Source organism: Schistocerca gregaria, chromosome 1, assembly GCF_023897955.1.
Source record: "Schistocerca gregaria isolate iqSchGreg1 chromosome 1, iqSchGreg1.2, whole genome shotgun sequence".
Taxonomy (NCBI): domain Eukaryota; kingdom Metazoa; phylum Arthropoda; class Insecta; order Orthoptera; family Acrididae; genus Schistocerca; species Schistocerca gregaria.
Window position 1 is genome coordinate 684050717 of NC_064920.1, and position 26563 is coordinate 684077279.

Genomic DNA, 26563 nt, shown 5'->3' on the forward strand with positions numbered 1-26563 from the left:
ACTTAGATGCCTTGCTGACAATAAATTTAATACCTGAATAAATTTACTGCAAGAATGTGGTTAACATTCTCAACTGCTTAAAGAGGTAATTGTAAGACGTATGTGTGTGAGCGATTATTTTCTTTTGAGGAATGAATGCTTTTTGTCCAAGTGAAGAGTTACGCCAGAGTATTATGCCAATCATCAATGAATGAATATATATGTTAAGTCACTGCCTTTTATATCCCCAATGTTCACACTTTTTCTTATAGCAAAAGTAGCCGAACCCAGATACTTTAGTTTAAGTTGTCATCAATACCCACTCCCAAGAACTTAAGACTTTTTCCCCTTTTATCATTTCTTGTAGGTGTACTACGTGAATTGGCAAACTGGGCAAACTCGTTTCCTAAGTTTAAAGCTAGGACATGTCTGTAAACCCATTTAGTCACTATCATTTATGATTTCTAAACAGATGCTTCTTTGCTCGGCTTTACAAGACTGCTTGTATCATCTGCCTCCTGATTCATATAAAATTGTAGGTCATTAAAATAAAGCAAGAACAAACTCCCACTGTAATTTCTGCCCACACAGCTTTGTAGCTGCCTTTCTTTGTATTACTTTAACAGTCTAATGTAACATCCTGCATTCTTTTTGTTAAATAAGAACTAAACGAGGAATTTGCTGAACCACATATCCCACAAAAACTTAACTACCCTAATAGAATATTATAACTGACACAACAGAATGTCTTTGATAGTCACTAAGATTTTTATTGTGTAATCAGAAAATATACAAAGTGTTCATTTTAACTGAAGATAACCAAAAAAAGTTACAATTCCAATTTGTTTGTCTCGGAGGGGGGCATCCAACAGTAGCACACTCGACTCACCACGACACCCTTTGAGTGTGCCACTTGGATATCTTCAATGAGGACCCCTGGTTTTTCTATCAGATTATAATTCTATGGCAAAATCTACGTGTGTTTTGTCTGAAGCATTTTCTTCATTTTGCCATAGCTGGCACTGTGATTGGAGGAATAGAAATGGGTACACAATTATGACTCAATGATCCTTGAATATCCAGTGGGACCACACCTCCATGCTGTAAGGGCAGGCCAGGCCAGTATTTGATAACTTTTAATTGGAAACCCCATTCACAACATTGTACTCCTCTGACATATCAAGCAGCGGACCACTTGACACGCCACTGTGTCCACGGCATGAGATGAACATTGTTTTACTTTCCCAATTACAATCAGTGTTCAAGGACTGTACCGCAAACTTCAATACACTTGGTTATCTGACTTTCAAATGACTGTACAAGTGACAGAAGCTGATGCTGTTCAGCATGTGTTCACAGTATATTGGCACTTGCTGGGACACCTTATCTTTTGAGTATCCCCACAGGAAGAAATCTGGCGATATCAAATCTGGCAATGTAGTGGGCCAATTAATAGGCACCTTTGCTGATCGCTACTGTAAACACGGTCTAATACCTCCTGTATTTCAGTTGTGTAATGCGATGGGCAACCGTAATGCTGAAATCACATAAGCTGTCAAATGTCCAGAGCAACATCCTTCAGTAGTACTGGTAGTTCCTGTTCCAGAAACATACGATATCTGTGTCCATTCAATTTGCCGTTGATAAATTATGGACCAATGAGTTTGTTCCTAAGAGGCTACACCATACGTTACCTAACCAAGGATGTTGTCGGTCAACACGCCGTAACCAGTGGGGATTGTCTACACTATAGTGAAGTATGTTATGCCAGCTAATGCTACCACTATTTATGAATGTAGACTCATTGGAATATAGTACCTCGGCAAACAATGTGGGGATCATTTGCATTTGATGATGTGCCCATTCACGAAAAAGTGTCATGTTATGAAAATCGGCACCAGGCAGTTCTTCATGCAGTGACATGTGGTATGGATAATATTTGTGACAATGCAGTATTGTGACAATGCAGTATTGTGACAATACTACTTACAGACATATTGGAATCGCAGTCTACCTGCCAGATCCTTATCCGTGAGTGGGTGTGCACTGCCCCTAGTACAGCTATTTCATTAGCTTCTCCTTTAACATGTTTGCTTTGTTTCCTTTTGCCGGTCTGTACACTGCCATCAGACATAAATACGTTCATAACTGCGTAAAAGAATGAACGAAGGAGAATTTTCTCTGAAAGATGCCCAGTATACAAGGCAACATCAGCCTGAACATTTCTCTTACATTCACCATAAATCAAGAGCATTTCAATGTAAGGATGTAGAGGCTTATCTCACTAGGGGTAAGATAGATACTGCCTACAGGTAAATTAAAGAGATCTTTGGAGAAAAGAGAACCGCATATATGAATATCAAGAGCTCAGATGGAAATCCAATTCTAAGGAAAGAATGGAAAGCAGAAAGGTAGAAGGAGTATATAGAGGGTCTATACAAGGGCAATGTACTCGAGAACAATATTATGGAAATGGAAGAGGAAGTAGATGAAGATGAAATGGGAGATACGATACTGCATGAAGAGTTTGACAGAGCACTGAAAGACCTGGGTCGAAACATGGCCCCGGGACTAGACAACATTCCATTGGAACTACTGACAGCCTAGGGAGAGCCAGTCCTGACAAAACGGTACCATCTGGTGAGCAAGATGTATGAAACAGGCAAAATACCCTCAGACTTCAAGAAGACTATACTAATTCCAATCCCAAAAAAGCAAGTGTTGACAGATGTGAAAATTACCGAACTATCAGTTGAATAAGTCACAGTTGCAAAATACTAATACGAATTCTTTACAGACGAGTGGAAAAACTGATAGAAGGCGACCTCAGGGAAGATCAGTTTGGATTCCGTAGAAATGTTGGAAAATGTGAGGCACTACTGACCCTATGACTTATCTTAGAAAACAGATTAAGAAAGGCAAACCTACGTTTCTAGCATTTGTAGACTTAGGGGTAAAATACAGGGAGCGAAAGGCTATATACAATTTGTACAGACAGCAGATGGCAGTTATAAGAGTTGAGGGACAAGAAAAGGAAGCAGTGGTTGGGAAGGGAGTGAGACACGGTTGTAGACTATCCCCGATGTTATTCAATCCGTATATTGAGCAAGCAGTAAAGGAAACAAAAGAAATTCGGAGCAGGTATTAAAATCCATGGAGAAGAAATAAGAAGTTTTAGGTTCACCGATGACATTGTAATTCCGTCAGAGACAGCAAAGGACTTGGAAGAGCAGCTGAATGGAATGGACAGTATCTTGAGAGGAGGATATAAGATGAACATCAACAAAAGCAAAACGAGGATATTGGAATGTAGTTGAATTAAGTCGGGTGACGCTGAGGGAATTAAATTAGGAAATGAGACACATTAAGGTAGTAAAGGAGTTTTGCTATTTGGGGAGCAAAATAACTGATTATGGGCGAAGTAGAGAGGATACAAAATGTAGACTGGCAATGGCAAGGAAAGCGTTTCTGAAGAAGAGAAATTTGTTAACATCGAGTATAGATTTAAGTGTCAGGAAGTCGTTTCTGAAAGTATTTGTATGGAATGTAGCCATGTATGGAAGTGAAACGTGGGCGATGAATAGTTTAGACAAGAAGAGAATAGAAGCTTTCGAAATGTGGTGCTACAGAAGAATGCTGAAGATTAGATGGGTAGATCACATAACAATTGAGGTATTGAATGTAATTGGGGAGAAGAGGAGTTTGTGGCACAACTTGACTAGAAGAAGGGATCGGTTGGTAGGACATGTTCTGAGGCATCAAGGGATCACCAATTTAGCATTGGAGGGCAGCGTTTAGGGTAAAAATCGTAGGGGGAGACCAAGAGATGAATACACTAAGCAGATTCAGAAGGATGTAGGCTGCAGTGGGTACTGGGAGATGAAGAAGCTCGCACAGGATAACGTAGCATAGAGAGCTGCATAAAACCAGTCTCAGGAGTGACGACCACAACAACAACATCATCTTATTTTCAAAATAGGATATAAACACATTAAGAATCATTTTGAATTCAGTGTTAGTATTAGGCTCACTGTAAACTTACATTTTCCTTAAAATCCACAGCACTTTCATCATTAATCAGCTCCACTGTTTGGAAGTTGAAGGTAACTTATAAAGTGCATGACACAAGAAATCTTCTCTCATACTGTCATCGTATATTTAACAAATGTAATGAAAATAAAAGCCAGAGAGTAGAATGTAATTACAATTTCAAAATAAAGAATGAATTTGAAAGCGTAACTAACTAGTCTTTCGTTGGCAACTATCATGCACAGAATGCCAATAAAATTTGAACTAAAAACATGAAAAATAGCCCACAAGAATGGAGAAGTATCTTGACCACTTACTTGAATCTAATACTGGAATGGCCGCCGTATTTTTTGGAGGGGCTGGGCGCGTTGCTGCACTTGCTGAATTTATTCGCGCTGTATTCTCCTTTATTGTTGCAGAGTCTACAGTATTTTGACGCTTGAAATTACTCGTTGGTGCATGATTATGGTTGCTCACATTAGGTGTCCCAGTTGGAGCCCCTGATGAATTTACAGTTGATTTTAGAAGTTTGACAATCCAGGTAAAAAATTAATAGTACATATTTACATACTAATTACTATTAAAATATCAAAATGCCTTCCTTTTATATTTTTGTCTGAATACCTATTCCGCAGAAGTTACATCTCCAAATGCCAAATTCCATTATCTCTCTGGATCCTATTGAAAGAAGCCTTGATTTTGAAAGCTCAGTGTTAGATGTGCTTTTAATTTTGCATGATTTCTACTTGCAGTAATTATGATGTTTATATTTGAATTCATAGTAACTGAAACAGTTAGGAAACTTCTAATCAAAGAGAACTCCTATTACTTACAGGGGCGTTTGAAACATTCGTGCAAAAATAAAAACTACTTACGTGTTTGGGGTAAAACTTTTTTATTTTTCTACATAGTCTCCTCTTTTAGACTTATACACTACGTAAAACTGTGTTCTAATTTGTTGATCCCTTCCCAATAATGGGAATTGTCCAAGTCTGCAAAATAGCTATTAGTTGCTGCAATCACTTCCTTGTTTGAATAAAATCTTTGTCCCGACAGCCATTTCTTCAAATTGGGAACAAATAGTAGTCCGAGAGAGCCAAGTCTGGAGAATGGGGGAGGGGGGGGGGGAGGAGGAGGATATTAAACTAGTGGGAATCCTATTTCCATTAAATTTGCGACCACTACTGCTGAGGTGTGTGCCGGTGCATTGTCGTGATGGAAAAGGACTTTATTGAGGTCCAATCATCAGCATTTTTCTTGCAGCTCGGTTTTCAAATGGTCCAATAATTAGTAATAATATGCACCTGTAATAGTTTTACCCTTTTCCAGATAGCCGATGAGGATTATCCCTTGGGAATCCTAAAGACAGTCCTTTCATAAAGTAATATTTAGTCACCACACGAAATTCTTTTTTGTCCATTTTTTGACAATCACTTGACTTCCTTGATTCACACGAATGCCAAACACAAAGAAATACACCAATATGGCTGAAACTGCGTGTGTGTTTTTTTTCCAAATATGCTACTGACTAAACATTACCTCGATACGAGCCAGTGGTGCCATCTCTCAGACTTTGTACGGACTTTTCAAACATCCCTCATAAATACGGACACCGACAACATGAAATGCATGTCTACTTTCACAAATATTTGTGTGGTTTTCTCCTGGCAACTAAAAAAGTCATTACTGATTAATGATTATTTTCCCATTTCTATCTTACCCTATAGCAACACAACTTTTGCAGAGATGCAAAAAATGGAAGTGTTAAAATCTAGCTTCCTTTTCTTGCGTTATTTGAAAATATTTAGGTCAATTCTTTACACCAAGGTAATAACTCTGGAGCACTTAACTGTTTGGGTGCCACAGAAGAATGGCACTGAAAAGTAATGCAGTGTATGACTGAATGACAAACTGAAGGATCACTGCAATCCACTTAATATCAGATCAAAGTGATGAAAGCATTACTGTCCCAGAAAAACCATCACACTATTATATTCAGATGATACTAGAACACCCTGGGCTGAATAAAATAATGGAAACATAAAGATACTTCAACTGTAAAGAGTGTGTTTACATTTATTAATTATTCATTTGCAACAAACACAGGGAGCAAGGGGAACAAACCAAAAAAATACACAAAAATGTCGTAACTTTACCATGCTTTGCACTAAGATCAATGTCACTTCTTTTTTCAACATTTTGTTTAACTTTCAGCAGATTAAGTCTATATACTAATTTCTTATGTACGAATAGCAGTTAACAAGATGTGATATTTTCCATGAGGTGCACTATGTAAGTTACAGACCAGTTGGTATGAAAATGTGACTGTTGGCAATCTCTATCTGCTGCTTGCACAGTATGTTGCACAGGTCCTCCATTGTGAGGAAGCAAAGTTCGAAGGAAGCAAAGTTCGAAGGAAGCAAAGTCCGAAGGAAGCAAAGTCCGAAGGAAGCAAAGTCCGAAGGAAGCAAAGTCCGAAGGAAGCAAAGTCCGAAGGAAGCAAAGTCCGAAGGAAGCAAAGTCCGAAGGAAGCAAAGTCCGAAGGAAGCGAAGTCCGAAGGAAGCGAAGTCCGAAGGAAGCGAAGTCCGAAGGAAGCGAAGTCCGAAGGAAGCGAAGTCCGAAGGAAGCGAAGTCCGAAGGAAGCGAAGTCCGAGGGAAGCGAAGTCCGAGGGAAGCGAAGTCCGAGGGAAGCGAAGTCCGAGGGAAGCGAAGTCCGAGGGAAGCGAAGTCCGAGGGAAGCAAAGTCCGAGGGAAGCAAAGTCCGAAGGAAGCAAAGTCCGAAGGAAGCAAAGTCCGAAGGAAGCAAAGTCCGAAGGAAGCAAAGTCCGAAGGAAGCAAAGTCCGAAGGAAGCAAAGTCCGAAGGAAGCAAAGTCCGAAGGAAGCAAAGTCCGAAGGAAGCAAAGTTCGAAGGAAGCAAAGTTCGAAGGAAGCAAAGTTCGAAGGAAGCAAAGTTCGAAGGAAGCAAAGTTCGAAGGAAGCAAAGTTCGAAGGAAGCAAAGTTCGAAGGAAGCAAAGTTCGAAGGAAGCAAAGTTCGAAGGAAGCAAAGTTCGAAGGAAGCAAAGTTCGAAGGAAGCAAAGTTCGAAGGAAGCAAAGTTCGAAGGAAGCAAAGTTCGAAGGAAGCAAAGTTCGAAGGAAGCAAAGTTCGAAGGAAGCAAAGTTCGAAGGAAGCAAAGTTCGAAGGAAGCAAAGTTCGAAGGAAGCAAAGTTCGAAGGAAGCAAAGTTCGAAGGAAGCAAAGTTCGAAGGAAGCAAAGTTCGAAGGAAGCAAAGTTCGAAGGAAGCAAAGTTCGAAGGAAGCAAAGTTCGAAGGAAGCAAAGTTCGAAGGAAGCAAAGTTCGAAGGAAGCAAAGTTCGAAGGAAGCAAAGTTCGAAGTATCATTGTGATGGATGGCTGTACGCGATGACCAAATGTCACTTTTAAAAAGTATAATTTTTGCTTTTTCCTTCTTACAGTGGTGATTCAAAATATATATGAAAATAAATATTCCCACTACAAATGACTTTACATTATGAAGAGAGAAAGGAGTCCCCCCCTCATGTAGTGATATGATGAATCTGAGAGAGACCTAAATTGCCATATATGAAGTTGTGTCAAATAAAACATATAACAATATATAAAACTGAGTAGCGCAATTCACTACTACCCAGATGGAGGAGATCAGTGTTTAATGTCCCATGGACAATGAAGTCATTAGAAGATGGAGCACAAGCAAAGTCCGAAGGAAGCAAAGTCCGAAGGAAGCAAAGTCCGAAGGAAGCAAAGTCCGAAGGAAGCAAAGTCCGAAGGAAGCAAAGTCCGAAGGAAGCAAAGTCCGAAGGAAGCAAAGTCCGAAGGAAGCAAAGTCCGAAGGAAGCAAAGTCCGAAGGAAGCAAAGTCCGAAGGAAGCAAAGTCCGAAGGAAGCAAAGTCCGAAGGAAGCAAAGTCCGAAGGAAGCAAAGTCCGAAGGAAGCAAAGTCCGAAGGAAGCAAAGTCCGAAGGAAGCAAAGTCCGAAGGAAGCAAAGTCCGAAGGAAGCAAAGTCCGAAGGAAGCAAAGTCCGAAGGAAGCAAAGTCCGAAGGAAGCAAAGTCCGAAGGAAGCAAAGTCCGAAGGAAGCAAAGTCCGAAGGAAGCAAAGTCCGAAGGAAGCAAAGTCCGAAGGAAGCAAAGTCCGAAGGAAGCAAAGTCCGAAGGAAGCAAAGTCCGAAGGAAGCAAAGTCCGAAGGAAGCAAAGTCCGAAGGAAGCAAAGTCCGAAGGAAGCAAAGTCCGAAGGAAGCAAAGTCCGAAGGAAGCAAAGTCCGAAGGAAGCAAAGTCCGAAGGAAGCAAAGTCCGAAGGAAGCAAAGTCCGAAGGAAGCAAAGTCCGAAGGAAGCAAAGTCCGAAGGAAGCAAAGTCCGAAGGAAGCAAAGTCCGAAGGAAGCAAAGTCCGAAGGAAGCAAAGTCCGAAGGAAGCAAAGTCCGAAGGAAGCAAAGTCCGAAGGAAGCAAAGTCCGAAGGAAGCAAAGTCCGAAGGAAGCAAAGTCCGAAGGAAGCAAAGTCCGAAGGAAGCAAAGTCCGAAGGAAGCAAAGTCCGAAGGAAGCAAAGTCCGAAGGAAGCAAAGTCCGAAGGAAGCAAAGTCCGAAGGAAGCAAAGTCCGAAGGAAGCAAAGTCCGAAGGAAGCAAAGTCCGAAGGAAGCAAAGTCCGAAGGAAGCAAAGTCCGAAGGAAGCAAAGTCCGAAGGAAGCAAAGTCCGAAGGAAGCAAAGTCCGAAGGAAGCAAAGTTCGAAGGAAGCAAAGTTCGAAGTAGCATTGTGATGGATGGCTGTACGCCATGACCAAATGTCAATTTTAAAAAGTATAATTTTTGCTTTTTCCTTCTTACAGTGGTGATTCAAAATATATATGAAAATAAATATTCCCACTACAAATGACTTTACATTATGAAGAGAGAAAGGAGTCCCCCCCTCATGTAGTGATATGATGAATCTGAGAGAGACCTAAATGGCCATATATGAAGTTGTGTCAAATAAAACATATAACAATATATAAAACTGAGTAGCGCAATTCACTACTACCCAGATGGAGGAGATCAGTGTTTAATGTCCCATGGACAATGAAGTCATTAGAAGATGGAGCACAAGCTCAGATCAGGAAAGGAAATCGGCTGTGCCATTTCAAAGAGACTGTCGTGGCACTTGCCTGAAACGATTTAGTGAAATCGCAGAAAACATAAATCAGGATGACCAGAAGTGGGTTTCAACTGTCGTTCACCCGAATGCAAGTCCAGTGTGCTTAATCGTTGTGCCACCCCACTTGGTACTAGTGCACAGATGGAAATATGATATCTGGAATAGTTTTAGTTCTCAAGTATGTTCAAATGATATGATGCTTCAGCTGCAAAGCTATTAAATCCATGCATGTTTACCATCCTGATGTCACATCCAGTAACTAGAATTTCTTCCTAATTAAGCACTACAAACTTGTCCTGGAGTGACCAAAAAACAATATGATGGTATTCAATGCAAAATCTTTACAAATGATGTTCCATAATAGCAGAAGTTGTTAAATAATGTTAATATATAGAAAAATAAAACAAAAATGGGTGTGTGTGTGTGTGTGTGTGTGTATTGGCTTTCACGTCATTTTCTGTAACAGCATGGGACAGAATTGATGGTTAGTACTTACCCTCAATAGGTAAAATATTTAGTACACACTTGAAATTATGCACACTGTCCCAGCCTTAGAACATCCCCAGGAAAGAGAGAAAGTTGGGGGAAGGTTAAAAAGGATGCACACAACACATGTGTCTACTACCCCTGGAGTCTGCTTGACCATCCCTTCCTTTCTAACCTCTTTCTCTCCTCCCTGAGAAAGGATCTAATAGTTCTGAACGCTAAGGTGGTGTATGAACTTTTGTGTGGATCTTTTGGCAGTATTAGATCTTTTGCCCCCTGAAGGTAATCATAGGCTAGAAATTGAGTAATATTTTAAATTCTGTTGTTGGAAAGAGAGGATAAATAATATTTTGCACTGACCGAGGTGGGTAAGTTTTGCAATATGGAAAAGTTAGCGGCTGTTAGTCGTATATTTTCTATCCTAACCAACAACCAGAACAAAGCCAATAACTGAGATAATAATTAATCAATATACTGTATATTATAAATGTTAAGTATGGTCTGTCCCCTCATTCCATTGTACCTTCGCAACAAATATCTGCAGTCCCTTGGAGGTTACATGATATGGTAACTTCCCATACCCCATCCCTAGAGAAGGTTTTGCTTTGGAAGCACAGAGGTTGGGCTTGAAGACATGGGTGACAGAAGAGGGTATGACACCACTGGATTACTCATGAGAAGTCACTGAAGCAGCTGAGAATTGAGTGCTTAAGTGGCCAGGACTGGAGAGAATGTTACTTCTAGAAGGTTTTAGACTGTTCCAGAAAGCTACAGAATCTTCCAGAAGGTTTGCAAATGTTATAGAACTTTGCAAAATATTCGAGAATGTTTCTGTATGGTCCATTACTCTGTTATGGTGCACGTATGTTACAACTCCGAAGGGTATAAACAGACAATGCCAACTTATATTCATTAGTATACTTTTGGAAAGCAATTAAGAGCAAGATCAAGGAAAAGTGAAATAAATCTAAGTTAAAGTGAATTGCGTATGGTAGTGAACAGTGCGTTAAATGGGATTTTAGTGACTCAAGTAGTGAACTGCAAACAAGCATCCAGCAAGAACAGCAAAGAAATGGAACAAATGAAAAGTGGGAATCATGTTAGGCTTCACATTCGAAGACATTGAATAATTGAGAAAATACTTAACAGATTAACAATGAATTAAAATTACAAATGAGGCTTGAGTGAGAGTACTTTTGAGCACACAAGAGTGCTTTTGAGCATGAAATGCTAATTTTTTTGAATATTTATTTTTATGGTGTCCTTGAGTGTCTGACTGATCTGGGAAGATCCAAGAAAAGTAATGAAAAACACCAAAACACCAGAGAAGTCAGTCTTTTTCAGTTCGTAACAACTTACATATTCATGTACCTCCTTTTTCCTTCAGTAAACACTTATGAAAAAATTACCTACTGATAGAAATTGGTAACACTTGATAAAATAAATCACGAAGCCTACAAATTACTTTTTATTGACAACTAAATCTGAAATAATTCTGACTTTTAAATAAATTTTATGTTAATAATACAAATTTTGTTTTTATTGCAATCCAACTGATACCAGATGTAGTCCATAAAGAATTTTTTATACACAGTAAGGAAGGCATTTCTCCTTGTATACCCACTGCACATAACAATTTGACAGTCTGCAGGCAAACACAGCAAAGCCACACACGTATGTGCAGGCAAATGCAGTAAAGCTACACACATAAGTAAAGACACAGTATACATAGTAAAAAAGTCACTTTTTGATAATACTTGTTCATCCCAAAGTTAAATAATTTCAATTCATTATCAGATTTTACAACATGGTGAGGAAGATCACAGAACAGGAGACTTCCAGCACCAAACATGGCAGCAATACCAAAAAAACTGTCAACATTTACAGCACGGGGTAAACAACTTCGTATAAAAATGTCTTTTACTGCAACTCCCATGTGAACACTATGTATCTTCCAATTAGGGCTATGTTCACAAATGTCAGACGACTATGATGGTGACATGCTGGTTTGAAAGTGAACATGGAAGCAACTAAAAGCGCATTTTGGCAGTGCACTACTGGAAAGCCTGAAATTATGCGAAGTGCACTATGATGGTAACTACTAGTGCAGTGGGATACAGAACTGAGCAGAGATGCCCACCCCCAGCAGCAGTAGCTGGTGACTCACGCAAAGTTTCACCACCAGAGGACGCTCTCCGGCTAGGTTTGGCATTCGTTGCTGAACTTGATCGATGTACACCACGGTGCCCATGAGAAGGTGACTGTGCATTACCCTGGGTCACGGCTGGTGGAATATTACGAAGTGACAAAGAACTTCCAGATCTCGAACCATCACTTTCAGGCTGTAAAAGAAAATAATTGGAACTTTAATGGAGAGCTATATTACATTCAACAAGCATTTTCTATTCTATTTATATCATAATTATTCCTGTTACTATTCCCCTTCTTCCTGCAGCTACCTTCTGCATTAATTTTATCTTTAATTTCTTTCACTGTTGCATAGATTTTTGCAGGTATCGGTAGTCTTTGCCTTACATGTTTTCTGGAGCTATACTTTAGCACACTAGACTGAATTTTTGTTAATTGACTAACTTCTGGCTTCTCCAATCTTAAAAGCAATTTCCTTTATTTAATTTGCTGTGTTATTTAATCTTGGTCTAGCTATATTTTTAAAAAGTTACAAATACATATGCCTCTTTGATCCTCAGTAGTAACAATTTTTCTTTGCATGAGTTACATTTATTCAGTTGTGATTTAAGAACTCTTAGTGAAATTTGTCATGCAGAAGGCTCCATTATACAAAACATAATTAAACAATCAACTTCCATACTCCCATTTAACATTTTTTAAATCTAGAAGTTGAAACTTTTGTATTTTGTGTAATATTTGACAGACGACTTAAGGAGAGAGAGAGAGAGAGAGAGAGAGAGAGAGAGAGAGAGAGAGAGAGAGAGAGAGAGAGAAGCCATCTAATAACACTGATTCTCGTTACACTTACATCTGATGACTTCCTTCCAAGGAGAAGATACGTTGCAAAAACATCATCGTATTTTGCATTTGCTAAACTCTCTTCAATTTCAGTTCTGGTGTAGCCCATGCTAACTAAGGCTTCTGTAATAAGAATTATACAGTGTTACAAGCATCAGACATCATATTAACTGGAATAGTAGTTTATCAACCAAAATATGATTTCACTTCATCAACAAGGCACTAAATGTTAAAGGTTGAGTTATGATAATAAGAATATTGGTCATTACTTAATAGCATTCATACACACAGAACTGCTGTTGATTTTATATTGTCAACCCTCCGGAACTAAATAAACACAAAGGGTCATTCCACGTCAAGTCACCCAGGCCATGACACCCATTATCTAGTTGTGAACTGAGATTTTGTGTACTGCTTTTGTTTCTAATATCATGATCCTTTGTCAATTTTTATTGCTTTACATACATTCTGTTGGTAGCAATTGCTGAAAGTTTGCGCAATGCATTACTCTGAAGCAAACTGTAGAAATTTGAAAATTGGCTGCAGTTTTTAAACAAAAAATGGTATAATAACAGTTTTTCCCTGAATATCCTTTTCAAAATGTAGTTTCTGAAAACATGTTAGAATTGTCCAATTAAATTAGAAAAAAATATTTTGGACAGCTGTCCCCCTCTGGAAAACATTGAAAAAATTAGCAAGTGATCTACAAATAATTAAGTTTTCATCACACAAAAAGCCAGTTTTGAGAAATGAATGGAACTGGGGAAAAATTATATATAACCTGGAGAGAAATACAATTACTACCCAAGAGACATTAACAACGTAAGTGCACATAACAATATTCAAATTGAACAAAATTTGCAATATATGAAACAAAATGGCATAGTATAGAATATAGGGCGACTTGTGAATTACATGACATATGAACACTTTCTTACCTCTGCCATAATCAGATTAACTCAATGTAACAATACATAGCATTTTGTTTACAATATTTAAGCAATCTGTCCAAAGCCAATATTGTCAACACTGCACAAAATGCTGGTGCTCCAATCTGCATTCAAGTTGATTCAGAACTAAACATGTGAAAAGACACTTTGATGCTTAGATAATATTTTTTTGTATGAGAACCACTTTTCTTTCACCAACTTTGAGGACTCTTTGCTCAGAGAATAAGTACGGCCTGTTGCTGTGGTGATGTGAACTTCACACAGAATATGAGAGAAAGAAACATCACAAACAACATTATCACAGGCCAACAGAAGGATGGGGATGGTCCATAACGATGCATGAACCTTACTGTAACATCTCCTTCCCTTCTTCACAATTCACCCTCTCAACAATTCCCAAATACTTAGAAGAGTCATATGCACAAGCAACATAGCAGTTGGGCTGCACAGTGCATTCTGGCATTAGTGGCGGAAGTGCATCTGAGAAATCATGGACAATACTGAAATTGACTGGAGACACTGGTACAATGTGATGCATAGATCACATTCCAGGAATTGTTTTTGCACCTGTGAAGTGCTGAGAAAGATAATGTCCGACTTGTACCATTTCATCTTTTGAAACAAAGAGAAATTAAAGGCCTTGCAGGTTTTCATGACTGAATTCAAATACCTGTGAAGCTGTAAGTATTTTATGTTTATAAACTCTTTGCAAACTTGTTTTTGTGACTAGTCTTAACAGTGCCACCAATACCATCACAGGGAGATTTGCCATGGCTGGTAGAAAAAAGGATCAGCTGCACTTAAGGTCATGTTCAAGGTAGCAGATATTTCTGAACCATCTCATCAGGATCATAATCCTATGTTTTATTTTCTAAGTGGGTTTGAAGCAATGAAATGGTGGGGCATTTTTCACACAGACGCAGCATACAGGCTCAGTTATTTATATCACATGTTATTATTTGAATTGGATCTTGGTCTGTTTCTTTAATAGAAATGGAATTTAGAAGCAGTTGAATGTTTTGGTGGTAAATGCACACACACACAGTATGTGTCCCTGTTGATCCTCCAAGTGCACACTGTTTTGGTCGAAGAGAAGCAAATTTTAAGAATCCTACTTTGTCTTCAGGATTTTCAATAGAGAGAATACAGTACTGTCGGGGATAGTTCTGGCATCAGCAGCCAGCTGAACTTGATATGTATGTGAAATTTCAGTTTTCAGAGCCCCAGCTGCTTATTCCAATTTTAGTTTGGCTGCTGCATTCCGACTATGCTGAGCAACTGAATGCAGCTTTACAGGAGATACTCCTAAGCAAGTTAAGCTAGTTAAGCTGGTGTTGAGCACAGATTTTTCAGGAGTCTGCACCTTCACAATACTGTCATTTATATAGTCCGGTGATGAGTAGTCACTTGCTTGTTTCTCTTTCATTAATAAGTTTGATACAGGTTGGGCACATTTTCTTCCCAGGAATAATGCTAAAGCCTCTCATTTTGAAGTTCTTTGCCTTTTCTAAACAAATTTCATAAATCCATGTAAAAAAATAAAAAAATTATGGCACTTGTAGAGAGAATCTGCGCAGGTATCTGTATGTGTGTTTAAAACACACACACACACACACACACACACACACACACACACACACACACACACACACACTTTAATCACAGTATGAATGACTGTTGCTTCGCCATTTTAAAATTTCTTGTTCTTCACTCATCAGGTCATTCACACACGCCAGATCATTATCACATATATCTTGCAGATACTGTCTAAGAAAACACTGCCTACTAGTACTTTCCATACTGCTTCAGTCATAAAACCAATATTTGTCATAAATAATTCAAAAGATGATTGGTGTAACTGAAAAAGTAATAAAATAATGAAAAATCATTCTATCCCATTGTTTCATTATGAAAGTACTTCAAATTATTATTGTAACATTAGGGGACTTACTTCTGCTTTTGAATGAATAGTTAAAAACTACAACAAAAGAATTTTTAACCAATAGTTAACTGTGGGTACAACTCCGTACATGAGCTCAGAACTGAATGCTTAGTGAACACGACTCAAAACAAAAGAACTGGTTGATGCAATACATGTAATGGCAATAAAACAGTGTTCTCAGATATGGTTTGTTCCTAAAGAAATCCAGTGCAGCCAAGCCCAGCAATTTAGTGGTCGCATGGTAGTCATGAATTAGCAACTTTAATATTTCTTTTACAATAACGTCGTCGTTTTTCGCACTTCCCATTATTTCTACAAACTGATTCTTTTTTGTGTGTGACATAATGGTATATTAATAGTAATATTTAAAATTTTCAAAGGTATCTATGCGGGGGCAATACCATAAAAACTTATAACGTCCATGCATGGATTTTGTATAAAAGAAATTATTTACATTTTTTTCTGAGATGTAGATGATGGATATTCACTACAAGAAGCATGACTATAAAAATACACACCTTCCTCTTTAACTAAAAAGATCTAGCTTACACTGCAAAAACTGTAGGAACTACTGCATTTTTAAATTATAAAGGAACTCGTCTATGAAAGCTTGAATTCCTGAATCTATACAACTTCTTTTTATTGTAAGTGAAAAAGTAATTGACCTGCAACATTTACATTTTGGAAATGTAAATATAATATCTAGGTAAACTTCCACTACCCAAAATTTCAAGGATTTGTGTGATGATGGGTGCCATTTCCTAAAATTTCTGAATGATTTGGCTTGGAATGACCCAAAGCAACTTGACAAGTGAATGAATTTTTCACTCTGCAGCAGAGTGTGCAGGTTGAAACTGTGTGCTGGACCAAGACTCAAACTCGGGATCAGTGATTGACTAAGCCACCAAGGGGCCCGGGATGATGAAACAGAATGAGGCCTCTGTGTTGGTCAGAAACTTATGTAAAAAAAAAAATTAATAATAATAATAATAATAATATGTAATGCCTGACAAAAAAGAAACAATGTATTTATGTTTCCACTCTGCATTCTAGTAATTATAATATACCCGTACACATTCAAAGTTATAAGTGAGAAATGTAGAACACCAATCAGCATTTAGGGCAGACACCATCAGGCAGGCTGCATAGAAATAATAAAGAAAAGAAAATTATCTTTTACTTTATAGCTCTGGAAACACAGCTTATAAATTTATAATATCAGTTAGTTCTGTAACCTTAGTATGAGACAGTACTTATTATTGATATCATTATGTGATACGTTTTCGTGCTTTTATTTTAATGAAATTTTCAATACCACTGATTAAACCTATTTCATTTGAAGCGTTTCTTTCAGTTGATAAAATAGACAGACTGGCTAGACATTCCTGATTCACTGTACCATTAATATTAGTTTTTATTAGATTCAGTTTAGAAAAGCTTCTCTCGTATGATGCAACAGTGATTTACAAGGTAATGATTCACTAAAGTTTCATTTCATTATAAATTGAAAAATTTCTTCAGCTGCCCATATAGCAGCACCATCCACATTCATCTCTGATGCACATGGATTCCTAGGATACTTTTTCATTTCTTGCTGCATCTGCTTCTCATCAAACTGATCATAAATTTCTACAAGTTTCTCAAGTAATGCAGCTAGACCATCATTGGAAGCTTCAAGTATACACTTTGTTTCAAAAATTTGGGAAATTTTGGCAGTTGCGTATCGTCATGACATTTCCTTCTACAGACAGTCTACGCATTCCAGCAGTAATTGACAATCTACTTCCCCAATCGGATATCCAATGTCATAAGCTAGTTCATTTGGATTGTTTCATTTACCCTTCTTCCTCCTTATCGATGAATGTTAATGTCCATATCACTGCATTCTTTTAGTGCCAGAGTAACAGCACTGTCCATAATTTTAGTTTGTTCCGTCACTCAAATTTCATAAAATGTTTTTAATTTGGTGAGTCCTTTATCCAAAAAGTCATTTTTGGAGACTGTAAACATTGTTAAACCAACTTTACTGCCTCCAGTATCTTGTGTCAGATCTCGTATCAAGATTTGCCTTAGATGGATCTTTCATTATCTTCCATGCTGCTCAAAACTATCTCCTCACCTTCTTTCATGGGTTTAACTGAATTATAATTAACAATCAGCACTCCAGCAAGTATAAGACAATCTCTTACAAGAATTCCCAATTTATACGTAGATGACGAGGAGAATGAATATATCTCCTCTACAGTTCCAAGACACGTGACAAGTGAGGGACTACATGAGAATGCATGAACCTCATAAAGATTTAAGGAATGACTGGCACAATGACTGAACAGAGAGTTTGGATCGAATTCTCAAATTTTTCAATGCCATGAACACCTGACACTGAAGCGACACTGACATAACCTTAAGTCCTGCACCACACAATATCCAGCCCATCATTTTCCAGCTGCTGTTATCTTTTGCAATATCCTCTGCTGTCTTTCCCCCACTTAAAAAAAAGAATTGTTACGACATCATTTCTCTACAGTTAGTTCCAGTACATACAGTCTACACCGAGGCTGTTGAAGCTTTGCACTTAACGTATATGTTTCAGATTGGCAGCATCACAATTTAACAAGTGAAGAACAAGAAGCTCAGAGATCCAGGCATGTGGCACAAACGAATTCCAGACTGTAATCATTTCCCGCTTTTGTGTCACAGCTCCTGTGCTGATGGCTTTGTTTCGTATATACATAAACAACGTGCACTGTGGTCGGTTTCTACTGTGTATGAGTTTCTAAAGCACAGACCAACACAGATACCTGAAAAATGCCATAGAAAATCATTCATTCATCTAGTGACAATACTTTGTGGTGAGCTGTGCTGCTATACACAGCCAGGCCCTGGAGTTACTATGCAGAACTCCTTAGTTTTACGAGCAGGAGAAAGAATACCTAAGTATTCATGGACAGCCTTCAGTTCCTGACGATAAAGTAGTGGAATTAGTGCAAGAACAATAATACGTAAGGGAGTGTTGTTGTAAAAGTCGAGAGATGCAGATGTTAGCCATAGTGATTTTGTGGCATCTAGTTCAGATAATGTATTTTTACCAACTCCTGGAAATGGAAAAAGGCAGCCTCAACCTGTCACCAATAGGGTGTATATGTGGACAAGGAAAAAAAATTCCCAGATTTTTCCCAGATCTTCCAATTAAAAATACGTTTTCTCCCAGGTGAAAATACACTTCTTCCATGTTAAGTGACAGTATACTTTCCGTCGGAACTGTAAAACTTATCAATCCTTTGAAAGGATATGGTTTTGTACAGCAGCATAGAATTTCTCAGCACTTTAGAAAACAAAACTCAAGGGGAAAAAACACATTTTGGACATATCTTTGATATGCAGCAACATGTATGTTGAAAATTTTCATATTACGGAAGTATAAATTCGAATTCCACCAACAGGAAAAGCTAATGGTTTAAGTTACTGTACATAGTGTTCCTACAAGAAAAGCAAAGCTTTTGATGTAATATTTGTCTCTAAGATTAATAAGCTACAAGAGAAGCTAAGCTTTCACATATAACGTTGATCTGTTTAGGGCATGTTACACATACATCATACAAATACGCCAGTAAAATTTTTAATGCCAACGTAAATCTCTGGTCATCTGGGCTCAAAATTCTTCTAAATGGCTCGTCATCAAAGATTTGATTTTTAAATGAGAGCAAACGCTCTGTGATTTAAGAAATTCATTGTACATTCTCGCACATAGTTCATCTTGCGTAAAAGAAAATCTACTTTGGAAATAACGCTTTCCGAACCACAATTTGCAATATTTTCCTGCAACCTGTTAGAAATAGTGTCATTTCAGCAGTTTCCAGAGAGTGCCAGAAAATAGGAGTCACCGCACTTGCGCAGCTACGGTGATGCAGGAAGCCAGTATGTTCGTACGTGTAAAACATTAAAAGATCTTTCTTACACTATGTCATAAAAGAAACACAACTTCAGAGGATACTACATGAGCGTCGGAATTTCGTGAACTATATTAAATCATAAAAAAAAAAATAATGCTTTTCAAAAATAAGTTCATTTTGCAGCGCACATCCTTCTGAAGAGTCTGATACTTAAAAGTGTGCCGAAGTGCAGTGCCACGCCTCTTCAAACAACATTCTTATACCGCACGCCACTGTACTGCGCTCTGTGGAACTCAAACGTGTATATTTTGCAATGCATGCCATCAAACTATTTCAGGACAGTGGAAATTAAAATGTCCTGTAGAGCCTTTCCCACTCCCAGTTAGCCGGTTTGACATCCTGCCCCTCTAAAAAAATAAAAATAAATGCAATTAATACTGGATGGGATTATTTGTAACCGGGAGAACAAGAACTCTTCAGAAAATCTGGACTTTTTATGCCTATTAGCAAACAGCTTATTCTTCTGTGTGACATAAAATTAAATATAGGATACCTAAAACCAGTAAAGACAAGAGACAGGCAAAACAGTACACTGTTCTTCAATGCTTAGGTCCTAGCAACTTTTCTCTCTAATCTTGCTACAGCTTTACATGGCGTGCTTTCCTTTCTGGAAGGCACTATTACCTCACTATAGTTCGTCAAACGTTTTGCTACAAGAAAAATTGAAATGTCGTCGTATAATACTTAAAAAGCTGTTAATACAAGTAGTATCCAAGACTGATGTGGTTTCTTGATCTGAATGTGTCAATTTTGTCACTGTGTGTTGGAAAAAGCAAAATAGGCCTTTCCAATATTGCAGCAATTGTAACACACAAAATAAGAGAGACTGTTTTGGAAATAATGATCATTTTTATAGTATGACAATATAATTCACGAAGTACCAATACGAAATACCTACTACAATCAAAAAGCTTTATGTTAGGAAATAGTTTCACATTTCATTCATACGCTCCAACTTTTCTTGAACGAGACCGAAAAGTATTAGAACAAAATTTTTGTATAAATCGTCATATTCTTCCATAATGTGTGTGATGTCCCCGTTTCTTCTCCTTCCTCGTTCTAACAAACAATCTTGACACCACTAAGTCTGTAACTTTTCCTAACACTGTCAAAACTCATTCTCTGGTTTACTTTACTAAATCTGCCACAATCACCGGTTTAGTTACCCAGTGATTACTCTCCGGTCAGTCATTATTACGTGTTCGTATAATGCGTTTTCCCCGTTACTCTCAGAATGGAACTTAAGCGGCTGCTAACTGGGGACTACAACTGGCCCTGTGTAGTGTAGCAATCCGGTCAAAAATTTTCGACAGACTTTCACTTTCTTCGATACACCTAGAAGATAATACATGATCTTTCTTACCTGTTATTCCTGTTAGTCATTTATTTCCACTCTGGTAGTCTGAATCTCAGGATTTCGCTAGTGATTATAGCAACGGTGAACATTTGCAAACCGAATCAACCCCACAAACAAGCAGCAGTTGGCACTCATCGGTTTGGCCTTATTCCGCTCAGCTCGTATAGGCCAGTTGCGTTTTGTTTGCAGGAAAGTTCATTTCTAGATGTGACGAGGATTCCCCTGGCGGAGACATCATGTACACTATGTACGCATTCAAAAATCAACTTATAATTCATTCAGAAATCAACTTGAGATGTGTTCAAAAAATGTCCAAAACCTTGGGCGCGCCAGTAAAATTTTTCCGGGTACCCTATGTGGGTGGTTGCTGCTACTGCTGTTTACACAGCCAACAGCCACATTTCTGTAGCCAGAAGCAGGAGAAGGTATTACTCCTACGCGACTAAAATGTGTGTGTGCATGAGCCAACTCATAACTGCTTAAATGAATAATGTGAACAGTTGTGACAGCACGCTCATTGGAGGCAATTCGTTGTTATGAAGCATTGCATAGTCTTCCTAAAGCCTTTGACACATTTTGCTGTTGGCAGATGCTTGTACGTGCACAGAGTTATTTTATATGGTGCATTTCCTTTGCAATTGAAGTTTTATTTTCGTTTTTTTCTCTCTTTCATGTTTTAATGCCGTGGTATTATTCTGCAGTAGCGGGATATCCTTTGTTAGAGTATTGGTTCTTACCAAAATTACAAAAATTTAGCTGAAAACTAAAAATTCTCGGCATTCTAAATAATTCCCGGGGTTTTCCCGGTTTTCTCCCGGATGAAAAATTTCCCGGGTTTTTCCCGGATCTCTCGGGTCGTATACACCCTGCACCAACATAAGTTTCTTTGCAGATTAATACTATTCACAGTCACCTTTATGTTTACTATGACAGGAATGACTATCCTACCACAGCAAAGTCGCTAGTGTTGTTAAAAAAAGTAAACTTTTCAGGATTGGGAAAACTTCACTCAAAATTGTGCTGACAAGTATGGATTTCCACTACAAAGTGCTCGATAGATGTGTCAAGTCATGTTAGAAAAGGCACATTTTGTAATGGCTCACAGCACATTCTTGCAGAAAATTGTGGGCGGGCCATTCATTCCATAATATGGCTAGTCAAAACATTGGTTAATGCTGGGGAAACTGCCAATTAATGCTGAACGGATGGCATACCAAGTAGTAGTAGTCATCTTAGGGCCATTGCTTTGTCTTGTGTACATTAATGATCTCTCATCAGTTACACTGCAAGAAGCAGAGTTCGTTTTGTTTGCAGATGACACAAGTATTGCAATAAATAGTATGTCGAGTATAGTTCTAGAAAGATCTGCTAATGATATTTTCATGGATATTAATAAATGGTTTAAAGCCAACTCACTGACATTAAACTTCGAAAAGCCTCACTATATGCAATTCAGAACCTGTAAGAGGTTTCCACCCAGCATATGCAGAAAGTGCGAAGAAGAGCAGATAGAAGAGGTTGACAGTCTTAAATTCCTGGGATTACAACTTGATAATAAATTCAGTTGGGAGCAGCACACCACAGAACTGCAGAAACGCCTTAACAAATCTGTATTTGCAATTCGAGTGTTAGCAGACTTAGGCGACATAAAAGTGAAAAAGCTTGCATACTTTCATTACATAATGTCATATGGTATAATATTTTGGGGTAACTTTTCATGCCAAAAGTTTTTAGAGCCCAAAAGCGTGTATTACATATTATTTATGGAGTAAACTCACGGACGTCATGTAGAAACCTCTTCAAAGAACTGGGTATACTGACTACTGCCTCTCAGTATATTTACTCCTTAATGAAATTTGTCCTAAATAACATCTATCTTTTTCCAACAAACATCTCAGTTCATACATACAATACCAGAAACAAAAATGATCTGCACAAGGACTTATAAGCACTTACTTTAGTTCAAAAAGGGGTCCACTACTCAGGAACACTCATCTTCAATAATTTGCCAGCAAACATAAAAAATTTAGTTACAAATAGAGATCAGATTAAAGAGAGCCTGAAAGACTTACTAGCGGCCAACTCCTCCAGCTCCACTGACGAATTTTTTAATAGAAACAAATGATGTGTTGTATATATTTATACTAGTAGTATTGTTATTTCAGTTAAAAAAAAAAAGTGACTTGTTCCACATCCACGAGGATCTCCTCAACACGGATCTATGGAACGAAAAACTAATCTAATCTAATAAGCTGATGAGAAGAGAAGCAGTCCATGCATGTTCTTCCAGTGCTTTTGTTCCTTATGTACTTTTAGTTTCTCAATAAAAAAGGACAGGTGACTACCTTGAAGACATGGACCACATACAATTTGTCGAGTGGTTTGGGAAACTTTTAAAATAGTTTTCGGGCCCTAAAGCAATATTAATGGAGAGCACTATATACCATTTCAGTGCTACTGAACGAAGCACCAACCACAAACTACTACAAAGAAGTTACGTGCAGTGGTTGCAGGCCCGAAATGTTGCTGCAGATACGAGCAAGATAAAGCTCTTGTCATATTTCTTTGTTAAAAGAAAATAAGCCTATGATGCCTACATATGTATTGGATGAAATCACCGTGGAGCAGCATCATATTGTAATTAGGCTGCCATCATATCACTGCCATTTCAACCCCATCAACGTAGTGTGGAGTGATCTGAAGACAAACATAAGGAACCATAATAAGTCCTCAACAATAACGTAGGTGGAAAGGCTGTTGCGTGAAGTTCTTGCGACTGTGGACGCAGCCTTGTGGAGGAAAAACTTCGAGCATGTTTAACAACTTACACAAGCAGCACGGACAATGGAAGGCATCATTAATGATCATGAACAGCTAATGATTTGCCTTGGTGATGAAGACTGTTCTGTTACTGATTCCGAAAACAATAATGACAGTGAGTTGGATGAAATTGTGCCATTGTCGCCATAAACTGCTGTGTAAAAAGCTACGAATATTGATTATTTATTACATCAGTGTCATAACAAAACTTAGGAGTAAGAATTTACCATCTCAGTTACTATTTATTTTGTAATTTATGTACTGCATTGTTTTCAAGATACTGGTCATCATCAAATGCTTTTTTCCTGTACTTCTATCCTCCATCATCAAAAGAGTGTGCTTTGTTATAGTTATATCTACAGTATTACGCAGTTGTTTATAAGCCGTCATTGTGGCAGCGACTAAAAAATAAATTGTTATTGCTCAATAGCTTACATTTACAAGGTAGAATGGAAATCTGTATCATCTGTTATTTGTATACAGGTTGCTGTTGCATCACTATTGCAGTATAGGCAACCTGACTTGACATAACGTGAACTGTCAAGTGTAATGTTTCACCAGTGTCGCTATAAATGACTACAGTGTTAATCTTGGCAGTGCAGTTTGTGAAAAGCATTGCTTAATCTAGATGACTCTCCTCTAGTTCACTTAGTTGGATTTTCACATTCGTAAAACAAACTGAACAATTTTTACAACGTATGGGGCCTAGAACACCAAAAATTCCTCCATTGCCTCTCAATGAAAACTGGGATTGATAGAAGCCTTACATTTCTAGCATTTTTGAAAGACAATAACCATAGACAATAGCCATCTCGTTTTGAGTTACACTTCACTGACAATGGACATTCCTCTCTTTGGGAAACAATACGAATAATCATGCGTAATTTCATACTGAAATTGCTATTCGTCGTTGCTTGTATATTCTGTTTCAGATCAGATTTTTCCTTGGAAGAATTGGAATGGGGTACTCTCAGCCCATTGAGATTTACTGATGATTTACACGAATCAGAAGTAGCATCTCCAAGGTCTGGAAAACCGAAAAGGGTTGAGGGAGCAGTATGCTGACTGTGTGCGTTTCCATGCCACTTCCAAATGGTGTATTATGGCAGAAGAAGCTATAACAGCTGGTCTGCACTGCACGATACTCCAGACATGGTTTGAATTTCTTTTCTATGAGGATGAAATACTACGCATAAAAAAGGAAGTAGTGCTACAGTAAGCAGTGGGTTAGAAGTCACGCCCTTTCAACACTGTATCTACCACTCAGCACGTTTTACCTCATATACAAATTATATTCTGTACTGCATTTTCATTGATGTCATTTTGTCATATACATATTACACTGAAGTGCCAAAGAACCTGGTATAGGCATGGGTATTCAATACAGATATATTTGAACAGGTAGAATATGGCACTGCTGTCGACAACATGTTAAGACAACAAGTGTCTGGTACAGTTGTTAAGATTGGTTACTGCCGCTACAATGGCAAATTATCAAGATTTAAGTGAGGTTGAACATAGTGTTATAGTTGGTGCATGAGCGATGGGAAACAGCATCTCCGATGTAGCGAGGAAGTGGGGATTTCCCTGTACATAACTTCACGAATGTACTTTGAATATCACAAATCCAGTAAAACATCAAATCGCCAACATTGCTGCAGCCGGAAAAAGACCCTGCAAAAACGGGAACAATGACGACTGAAGAGAATCAGTCAGTGTGAGAAGTGCAACCCTTCTGCAAATTGCTGCAGATTTCAATGTTGGGCCATCAACAAGTGTTGGCATGCGAACCATTCATCGAAACAACATTGATATGGACTTCTGGAGCCGAAGGCCTACTCATGTACCCTTGATCACTGCATGAAAGCTTTATGCCTCACCTGTGCCTGTCACCACTGACATTGGACTGTTGATGTCTGGAAACATGTTGCCTGGTTGGACGAGTCTTGTTTCAAACTATATCGAGCAGATGGATGTGTACGGATATGGAGACAATTTCATGAATCCATGGACCCTGCATGTCAGCAGGGGACAGTTCATGCTGATGCAGGCTCTGTAATGGTGCGGGGCATGTGCAGTTGAGGTGATAAGGGACCCCTGATATGTAGGTAGGTGTACCAGTTTCTTTGGCTCTTCTGTGTATAATGAGTGTTCAGATGAAAGGTAGAAAACATTGTAACAACCAAACTGGTCGAAATTTGTATACTCCACTTTTGGACAATTAGACATATAGGCAATGAAAACATGCATTGTAACCTCCCCCCTAAAATATTCAAAGCTGTGCCCATGGGAGGCAAGGTGATGCCCACTGTCATTTTCGTCATGTCCGACACTCACTGAATTCCTTGATAACGGAAAAAACATTAACAGTCACACATGCTGAGACACACCCCATAGCCTATGCAAGCCCAAGAGCAAACTGCCTAGCTACTAATGGAGAGAGCGATTCTGCTCCACAAAAATGCACGTCCACCCCTCTTGAAGATCACACAAAGTGTAATGGTCGAAGTTCAAGTGGGAGCAGCTCGAGATCAGCCCTACAGTTGTACACGTTGCCCTGTGACTTCTGTGTATTTGGTCAGCTAAAAAAACATCTCAAAGGAAGGCGCAACAGTTCAGATGATGAACTGAAGGACACAGTGAAGAACTGGTTACAATCACATCCACAGGAATTCTGCGAAAAGGAATCCTTTTCCTCCTAAAACAGTGGGATAGTGGTACTCGGGCCTCTCGGGATTACTTTTGAATAATTTTATCCACTGTCATTTTATACCTTTTCTTTTGAACACCCCTGATATATTCCAGTGTGCATTTCTATTGGTGTGTGTCTAAGTGTATATATTTTTTCCATAAACATTGCTACTTAAAATTAAATAAATTTGCTTGTTTCCATCATCAGTCAACAGCAT

At 38.4% G+C, this 26563-nt stretch overlaps 1 protein-coding gene across 45 annotated transcripts in view; it reads right to left on the reverse strand.

The window, feature by feature from the left end:
* Window positions 1–26563, reverse strand: part of LOC126363857 (serine/threonine-protein kinase MARK2-like) — a 284053-nt gene that overhangs the window by 74935 nt on the left and 182555 nt on the right. For 30 of the 45 annotated variants that reach the window (XM_050008038.1, XM_050008036.1, XM_050008028.1 and 27 more), the window contains 3 exons: window positions 12643–12755; window positions 11812–11986; window positions 4326–4508 (listed from right to left, as the gene is read on the reverse strand). In XM_050008038.1, the coding sequence (XP_049863995.1) occupies window positions 4326–4508; window positions 11812–11986; window positions 12643–12755 (471 nt within the window). Of the gene's footprint in view, window positions 1–4325; window positions 4509–11784; window positions 11987–12642; window positions 12756–26563 lie in introns of all 45 variants that reach the window. The other 15 variants (XM_050008040.1, XM_050008034.1, XM_050008022.1 and 12 more) reach the window with 1 other exon arrangement.